Genomic DNA, 10,078 nt, shown 5'->3' on the forward strand with positions numbered 1-10,078 from the left:
TTCAGTTCTTTTCAAAATATACCCATATGTGGGATTGCTGGATTATATGGTAATTAAATTTTAAATTTTGAAGAGTGTCCATACTATTTTCAATAATTAATGCAACATTTTGCATTCCCATCAACAGTGCACAAGAGTTCCCATTCTTTCATATACTGGCCAATACTTCTTATCTTATGTTTTAAATAATAGCCCTCCTAACAGGTATGAGATGATATCCAGTTCTGCTTTTAATTGGCATCTGTTAATATGCAAATACTACACAAAGTGATCTAAAGATTCAGCGCATTCCTTATCAAGAGGTCAATAGTTCTTTTTCTTTTTTTACAGAAATAGAAAATTCATATGATACCACAAAAGACCTCAAATTTCCAAGGAAATCTTGAGCAAGAAGAACAAAACTAGAATCATCACACTTCCTGATTTCAAAGTATGTTACAAAGCTATAGTAATTGAACAACATGGCATTGGAATAAAAACAGACATATAGCCCAATGGAACAAAGCATAAAGGACAGAAATAAGCCCCCCACATATATGGTCAATTACTCTTCAAGAAGAGTATCAATAATACACAATGGGGAGGGGAAAGGCACTTCAACAAATTGTGTTTGGAAAACTGGATATTCACATACAAAACAATGAAAGTCGATCCTTATGTTACATCATGCACAAAAGTCAACTTCAAGACTTAAACATAATACCTGAAACTATAAAACTCCTGGAAGAAAATATATGCAAAATGCTTTATGACATTGGGTCTGGCAATGCTTATGAATGTGACACCATAAGCACGGGCAACAAAAGCAAAATTAGAGAAGTGGAAGCACATCAAACCAAATCTTTACAGCAAAAGAAACAGTAAACCAAGTAAAAATGCAAGCTATGGAATGGAAGAAAATCCAAACCACTTAGATAGATACTTCTCCAAAGACTTACACATGACAAGCAGGCCAATATGAAAAAAATCTTAACATCATGAATCATTAGGAAAATGCAAATCTAAAACATCATTACAAATCAGAGTCCAAAAGACTCTATTCAATAAATATCAACAGGTAGTGAATTATTCCAGAAGTATTGTCTTTTTTATTATTGAATAAATTATCATGTTGTTATTTTGAACCAGAAGATAATTGGGGTATATTCCTCTTGGGGCATCTCCTGTGGGTTTCATCAACACTTGAGTAAGTAGATATAAACAATTTAAATTAATCATATTCACAGTGAATCTAAATCTGCTTTTGCTGTTTTACAGGTAAGAGAAATTTCAGCTCATTTGCTGAATATTTAGGAGATAGAACCTAAAATTTCAAGGTCAAATACGTTATGTAATCCCCAGTGCTAAACTTCTAGTTGATGCTTGTTGCCTGGTGAATAAATACGACAAAGACAATAGAAACTAGTGAATTTATGTTTGTAGAGTTAAGTGAGAGTGCTCCAAATTGATTGTATGCTTTCCTTTTCCTCTTGGAATAAGACAGATCAGGTTTAAGCAAGAACAATAAGAAAAAAATACATCAATGAGGGGAAAGAAAACATTTGACTCTTCAACTAGCGGGGGACTTACATTTTGCTATAATGATAATGACTTCAATTATCCTTTTATTTTGCTCATTTGTTGATGCAGAAGCCATCTCAGATGACTATTTCATAATGTTCCTCTAATCTCAATGTTTAAAAAATATCTAAATATATATATGAAGAATTATATTTTATTTTACTGAGGATGACAGGTTGGGACATTAGTTATAGAAGGAAGTCATGGTATCATAGGAAGCAGTGTGAAATGATGAACGTGCCTGCCCTATGAGGAAGACCTGGCATTGAACTTGGCTCGGGTATGTACTAGCTGTAAGAGCTGCTCTAATGGTGAAATAAAGTAATGTTCATAAAAGTCTAGTCCTGCTGCATGTGCCCAATGTGTGGTTGTTATTATTTTCTGTCTCCTTTGCAAACAGCGTTTCAATGTTAAGCCAAAGATATTTGGGATTTTCTGCCTTCTATTAAAATTGTATTTTTAGAAGTGGCTTTACATTACTTTAACAACTTGATGTTATATTATTAAATTCTTCAAGAACCATAGTCATTGACTTTTTATAACTCTGAATCCTTTCAATATATTCTAATATTGATGTAGTTATACCAGTATAAGTTTCATTTTGGCATCATGTAGTAATGCCTGTTTCAAGAGAAATTTAGGATAAGTAGTTAAAATTGCAATCTTTCTCTATCACATTTACCCGGGTAAACTTAAGCTCACTGTAATGTACCAAATGAAATTGTGGTGATCTGTGAGTAATTTTATCAACAGACCACACAATTCACAACACTTCTTTATTCTCTAAAGAATAGTCCAGAGACACAAAGAGAAAAGGAAAAGAGCTCATAATTAAAATATGATTCATTGGATTTAATCCTTATTAACTTATTGGTTTTGGTTCTTAATAATCACAAAACAAATATAGTATATGTAGCTAAAGAATTAAATATCTGGCTAAGGCTTTGGTCACATATTTTTCAATGATTAGTTACAATATTAACTTTGTGACCCAATATTTGCTAATGTTTTAACAATAAGTATATCTGATGACAAAAGTTCAATTATATGCTCATCTTAAATTTTTAACTAATAATGGACATATTCAAAGGAAATTGCTTTATATATTTATCGCTTTATGCATTTAATTAGTCTACCTGGCTGTACATTATGTGTTCCGTTTGGTCATTTAAATATACTACTATTTAAAGAGGAGTAAACTTTGGAGAGAAAGTCTAACATCACACATGGATTTTAATCGTGAACTTGTCCAATGGACAGATACTTTCAGATTCTAAATCCTGTTATCTGCCTTGGAAAAGGAATATCATTGAACTGAGTTCAAGAAATATATTGGGGCCGATCTTTTCCTTGTGACTCTTGATCGTATTTTAAAAAGATAGATTTCATCATATTCATCAAAGTTTGTACTTTATTTATTTCGACTTGCCTTTCACCTCACGTCTGTAAACTCTTTTACCCCTGTATAAACATTTGTTTCAACCTTTGTTCAGTTAATATTCATGTCACCCTTCCTGTGGCTCCTTAAGATAAGAAAAAAAATACATAATTGGAGGTTTTCAAATCAAATTATTAACACATTTTTAATTAAATCATATATTTAAGAGCATCTTATGGTGTTAAAGCCACCCAAAAATATTCAGTTACCTAAAATAAGTGATTTGAGTGCCCTAATTTATTTTGTTGTAAATTTATTTCCAACACATAGGATTCAACCCAAATTTTGCATTCTCAGATGTCTCATATGAGAATTTTCCTTTTATCTGCCTTTAATCTTTTCAATAATTCTATGAAAATATTTTCTCCTGATCTTGATAATTCTTCTAAGGAATCCTGACTTTGTCTTTCCCAGAAGATTGTTGATATGTGCTTTCTTCTCCTTCCATCACTATTTCTAATCCAAATGGTTTATTCTCTCACTGATGGCGTCCATGCCAAAGTATTAAAGCTGGAGCTTGACTTGCATTATGAATTTAAAGAACGTAAAGAATATTATTTGCAGCAGATTATGTGCCCTAAAGACTGACTCAAATTTCCTATGGGTGGTTATATGAAAAACCAAAATAATAATAACGAAAAAAATCTATCCTTCACCTTGTGCTGTATTATGGGTTAATAATTCAAAATTTGGCTTCGAGTAGAAGTTTGACTCCTAACTTGTTTAACAATGGGATTATCCAAGAAAGATTTCTGGTTTTCTTCATTCATTTCTTTCTACTTTTCTGCTCTTAAATTTTATGTCTTAGTGTAAGCATTGTTTATTTTTGTTGTTGTAGTTTACTGTTTTTTTATGAATGACTTCAATTGTGACTCAAATAACAGCAATCTAGTTGTAATTTCACTGAATCTACAATAAACAATACCTAAACATTATAATACCTTGAAAAAATCATATTTTTCAGAATAATTCTTCTCTTTTTCACCAGAGTTTTTGACGGAGTTGAAAAGCATGTGGAATTTAAATATCCAAAAGTAATAAATATGACATATTACTCAGCCAAAAATGATAACATAATTCTTAGTATTTGAGAAATAAATTTGAACAAAATATAAGTTGTCATACAATGGCTTAATTCAATCACGGCCTATCATCCTGGAAAACTCTTGCTTAATTCTTTCGGATACACCCAAGAAGATCTAGTAGAATCAGAAAATGTTTGGAGATTAGTTTATAAAATGTTACAATCCAGGAGGCTGCTACTCTGGAGAACCAACTTAATTCAGAACATTTTATATTTAACATAATTGTAAAGGTTCATTTTCATTAGCATATGTTATCTTTTACTATTTTCTCCTATATTGCAATGTAATTGTTAATGCTCTCATTCTACAGGTGAGTAGATTATAGCAAATCATTTTGCACAATTACTGAAAGGTGTAGAATGCTGATATCCTATTTGAATGCTCTATACACTGATATGCTATCTTACATGTTTGGATGTCAGAAGGAAATTATTTTTTAGTCAATCACTTGGTGTTTTAATGTGATTTAATATGAAAACAGCTAATAGAGTGGTAAATTAACCAGTTTACCTGGTGGTTTTACACATTACATTAATTCAGCCAGTGAGTTAACACCCATATTTTCCATTTCATACTGCAGTGAGTGGCATGAACACTTTACGCACCATCTTGTCACTGTTTCCTGATCCACAACTGGGAAATTATGCAGGCCAACAATAAATATTAGGACACAGCTCCCCATCCCTCAAATCGCAATATTGAGTCACAATATTATTTATTCTTTTTGTAGTAAACAAGTTATAATTTTATGAATATTTTCAAGTTTGTTCCATGAGGTGTCAACATGAAGAATGTCACTGAAGTTACTATATTTGTACTGAAGGGCTTTACAGAGAATTTCGAACTACAAATCATCTTATTCTTCCTTTTTCTAGCAATATATCTTCTTACTCTGACAGGAAATTTGGGACTGATTATGTTGGTTATTGGGGATTCCCGGCTACACAATCCCATGTACTATTTTCTGAGTGTGTTATCATCTGTGGATGCCTGCTATTCCTCAGTAATTACTCCAAACATGTTAGTAGATTTTATGTCAAACAATAAAGTCATTTCATTCACTGGATGTGCATCACAGATGTTTCTCGCTATTACTTTTGGGACCACAGAATGCTTTCTCTTGGCTGCAATGGCATATGATCGCTATGTAGCCATCTACAACCCTCTCCTGTATTTACTTAGGATGTCACCAAGAGTCTATGTTCCACTCATCATTGCTTCCTATGTCGGTGGCATCTTGCATGCTACTTTACACACGGTGGCTACTTTTAGTCTATCCTTCTGTGGAACCAATGAAATTAGACATATCTTTTGTGACATTGCTCCTCTCTTAGCTATTTCTTGTTCTGACACTCACACAAATCACCTTCTAGTCTTTTACTTTGTGGGATTTATTGAGATAGTTACTATCCTGATCGTCCTCATTTCCTATGGTTTCATTTTCTTGGTGATTCTGAGGATGCATTCTGCTGAAGGGAGGAAAAAAGTCTTTTCTACATGTGGTTCTCATCTAACTGGAGTGTCAGTTTTTCATGGTACAGTTCTGTTCATGTACGTGAGACCAAGTTCCAGCTATGCTTTGGATCATGACATGATAGTGTCAATATTTTACACTATTGTGATTCCCATGCTGAATCCCATCATCTATAGTTTGAGGAACAGAGATGTAAAAGAGGCAATACAAAAAATGTTTAAAAAATGGTTTATCAATAAAGTAAATGTTCACAGTAAAAATTGAATTTAAAAATATAGAGTGATATTCTGTGTCTCAATATCAAGAAGATATGATGAAAATGCTCCGTTTTAGTTTATTAATGTATTACTGTTTTCCTGGATATTTTAAAATAAAGATCATAGTTAACCCTCCACCTCTGCTGTTTTTATAAGCAGATAAAAACTGTATCATCCATTTGCTTATTTAATATGTTTCTACTGATATATGTATATTCACACACACACATGTATATATATACACATATATCTATATAGAAGCTATACTGATTTAGGTAACACAAATGCACACACACAGGCATATATGTATATATTCTCTACTTTAGAATGCTGTGTATTGTTTTCTTTCATCTCCATGTAATTCAAATGTATGTATTCCCATTGTTGCAATTATAAATAGCATTGTATTATATCTGACTAGCTTGGTCAAATACCACCTAATCAATAGCCAAACCACAGATCACATAATCTCAGATCACTTCCCTTGGAGTCATTGCTATCTGATTCCTGTAGAAAGCACTCTGCCTCCTTTCTTAGATTTACACTTTGGCACAAATCTAACCACAAATGGTGGTTCACAGAACACAGAGAATGTGTTCAAATTCCTGGCATCATTTTCATGCTGGTTTATGACGGTGCATTTCTCCTCATTTTATTTCATCCACAACATGGACATTAAGCCCATCTTTAATTTCTCATAGAAAACAAAGTCTAGGCATTGACATTTATGAACATTATACTTAAACTCAAGAATAACAAAAGAAAAACACAATTCAGAGAGTAAGGTATAACTGGCAGGCTAGTTGGCTCTTCCCAAAACTGAGCCATGGGCCATCTTTATGGGGTTCCTTACAGACCTGGCCCCAATTCACCTTTTAGCTTTATTTTCCTTTGACCCCCCCCCCCACCCCTCTGTGATGGCCTTGCAGATCCCACCACTTTTCAGTGCCACAGCCCAAGAACCAAGGTACAGAATAGCCTCTCCTATGCACATTTAAGACCTGCTTCCAACAGACATGCTTTTCCTTGCAAAAATATGTCTCCCTCAAAGATAATTTTAAATTGTAGTGTTCACCCTTCCTTCTTTCATTTTTATTTATTAATTTTTCCTTATTGTTTTGTGAAAAATCATTATCTTCCCCAAGGGGAATCATTGTTCAATTTGAATGAGACAATCTCCTTAGAATTAGCGTTCAGCCTAAGGATGTTCCCCTAATTTGGGATTATTGAATATAAATAACTACTTGAGTTTTCCAATGAAGTATATGTCTTACTATCAAATATTCCTACCACAATTTCTCTGCCTATATTTTCTCCAGTTTGAAAGGTTCTCCCCACCATTATTCAAATAATTCCTTCCTTAAAATCTCAAAATTAAATCATGGTTATAGGTTCATTATCCCTGCATATCCTAACCATGCAAATGAGGACTGAACCTCATGACTCTGTGTGTGTGTGTGTGTGCATGTGTGTGTGTGTATGCTTCCTCACTGAAGAGATCCTTAAACACAACTTAAAATCACAAGAGGTAAATAAATTTTATGCTTTAAAATTTTAAAGGTCAGGATTAAAAAGTAATCACAAATATAGTAGAAGAAATTGCCATAAACTAAAGAAAATAGTTATAATGTACGTGTTGAATTCATAAATAATAGACCAAAATTCCATAGAACTATGGACCAGACAATTCACAAAAGAAGAATGAATTGTCTTTGTTATGAAGTCATAACAATAAACATCGCTTCTTTCAGCATTTTTACCCACTGCTTTTTTGGAGTGAAAAGTTATCAGACCAAAAGAAGTCATCATCTTCAAAGTGACAACCATTCTCACGGGCAATCATGGCTTAAAAAACAGTTAACAGTCACTGTATATCATATCTCTGACTATACATGTAAAACATTACTAACACAATGGTGTGAGGGAGAGTGGGCATAACATGCAAAGTAAAGACAACAGAAATTGGGATGATTTCACAATTTTTTAATTCAAAAGTAAAATTAAGAAAATTTAAGGCTTCCAGTGGAGATTTCCTTGTCCCTTAATATCTAGATAAGTTTGTTTTGAGCAAATAATGCCCTTTCCCTGGAAGTCTACAGGGCTTTGCTCCAGTTGTGTACATTGGCATGGGTCGCATCTGTCATCTTTGCTTTCTGAAGGAATATTTCCACAAGACACCTCCATGGAAATGAAAATGTTCTATCAAATAAACCATTCAAGAAAGAAGTAAATTTTACTGCAAGTTTGAGTGGAAGGAGGCAAAATAGAGGTTTACACTATCGCATCAGGCCTCCTTATGCTTAGAGTAATTTAACTTCACACCACAAAAGAATTTCTCACTTGCCCTTCTTATATATTCCCCTAGCCTTAAACTATTATATCAGGAAAAGGCTATAAAATTCTTTCTTTTTATTAAACAGAGTTATTACTATGTGAAGCTTGTGATCCTGTTGTAAATTATGCTCCCAGTTGTCACCTTCTATTCCAATCTTCTGTCCAGGATCAGTTTTGACTCTTTCAATACTTATGTAGGCATATTTATAAACAACCACCATTACGTGGGTTGGAGCAATTTTGTTGACGAAGACAGCTGAGATAACCCTATACATCATCTCACAAGATGTACATGAATTTGGGTTAAATTCAATATCAAACTAAATATTAACATATATAACATAGTATATAATGATAAATAAATATCAAAATATCTAGTTCTTAAAAGGCAATTTTAAGTACAAAAGCCTCTTGAGCTACAATGGTCAGAAGAGGTTACCACTGATTAAAAAAATTAAAAAAACTTCATAAAATGCATATTTCAAAGATCTAAAAGAATATATTACTGAATATTGAAGGCTACTAATGTTTACACAATCATAAAAAATGATTGATTTAAGACATAGATTTACAAAATTATATTAATTTAAAGTCATTTATGAAATATCTGTTAGAAACTTTCCTATAAAGATATGGAGGCTTAAAATACTGCTTTTTGATAACTGAATAATCAATATGGCTACCAAAAAAGAGTTGCTTAATTGTGGTGATATCTTCACTTTTGTTGTAATCACTTTTCTCATTGTTTGCTTTCTCTCTCACAATTTTTCAATATTTTGTCAATATTTTATGATTCAACAACAGGAAACTACAAGCTCTAAAACAGAAAGGCCCTGTGGAAAGCCTTTCAGGACAAGTTCACAGCAGTGAGAGAATGTCTTACAGAAAGAGGCTGTGATAACACACCTACTGCAAGGAGAGTGAGAAATACTCTCTCCATGTGTGTGTCAGTCCACCTCTGCTGCAGGGCGGGTGTCAGTTGTTTGTGTCACTTCAGTAACTACTTCATCAGCATTATTCTTAACTGCCAATCTTATCACTATTATCGACATTCAAATATTAAAACTAAATTAAAATCATGTGTTTATCAGTCTGTTATAATCTCTGAACTTCTCAGTTGACATGGATTGTGGTCAGTCAGTTCATCTTTCTATTTCAAATCCAAACCAATGTTTGAGTTATTTTAAAAAATAATGTATTAAGACAAACAAAACAATTTTAGGTCTATAAAGTTAAATCTGATTTAATTATTTATTATAATCCCTTACTATATGTATAAGCAGTACATATTCAGAAGTTGGGTTCCAGAGTATGAAATTCTTGTGTTCTGATGGTGGAGTGTATACAGATAAAATAAATCTAGGTCCATATTTATTTAAATAAATGAAATGTGCTTATTTTTCCATATCAGGGACCCATTCCAGGAGATATTTCACAGACAGTTTCATTCATGGATCAGTAGGGACCAAGAGTTGGTAACTAACTAAATGCCTAGCCCTATAGGAACAGACATATATTAAATTAAAGTAAACCCAGGTTATAAGAACAGAAGCCCTCCAAATATTGGTGTATATGTAGTAAAATGAATATACTTCAGAAACATATAGTTGAGTGTGAAACTTTAGGTATCAAAATGAGTTATATAATAACATAAGGGTACACACTGAGGCATACATGATATTTACTTTGTAAGGCTGCATTCCTTTTTAAGGACATATATCAACTTTGTAGAGGAGGTACTCATGTGTGGAAGCGAAATTGAGGTGGGGTTGGGGAATGAGGACTGATGATGACTATGGGATATTGAATTAGGGTGTTATATACTCAGTTTAGCCCCTTAAGTCACAAAAACAATTAAAATTGGAGTTACACGAGTATTCATAATTTTTATTCCTTCTGAATCTTTAAAAACACTATAGAACATGTTTAA

The 10,078-nt window shown here is 32.9% G+C and overlaps 1 protein-coding gene across 1 annotated transcript; it reads left to right on the forward strand.

Moving 5' to 3' along the window:
* Positions 1-4,867: 4,867 nt before the first annotated feature.
* Positions 4,868-8,270, forward strand: LOC139040872 (olfactory receptor 5T7-like). The gene is made up of 2 exons (XM_070488596.1): positions 4,868-5,772; positions 8,180-8,270. The coding sequence occupies exons 1-2, from the start codon at positions 4,868-4,870 to the stop codon at positions 8,268-8,270; spliced, it is 996 nt and encodes a 331-aa protein (XP_070344697.1).
* The last annotated feature ends 1,808 nt before the right edge of the window (positions 8,271-10,078 follow it).

The sequence above is a fragment of the Equus asinus genome, chromosome 17, assembly GCF_041296235.1.
Source record: "Equus asinus isolate D_3611 breed Donkey chromosome 17, EquAss-T2T_v2, whole genome shotgun sequence".
NCBI lineage: Eukaryota > Metazoa > Chordata > Mammalia > Perissodactyla > Equidae > Equus > Equus asinus.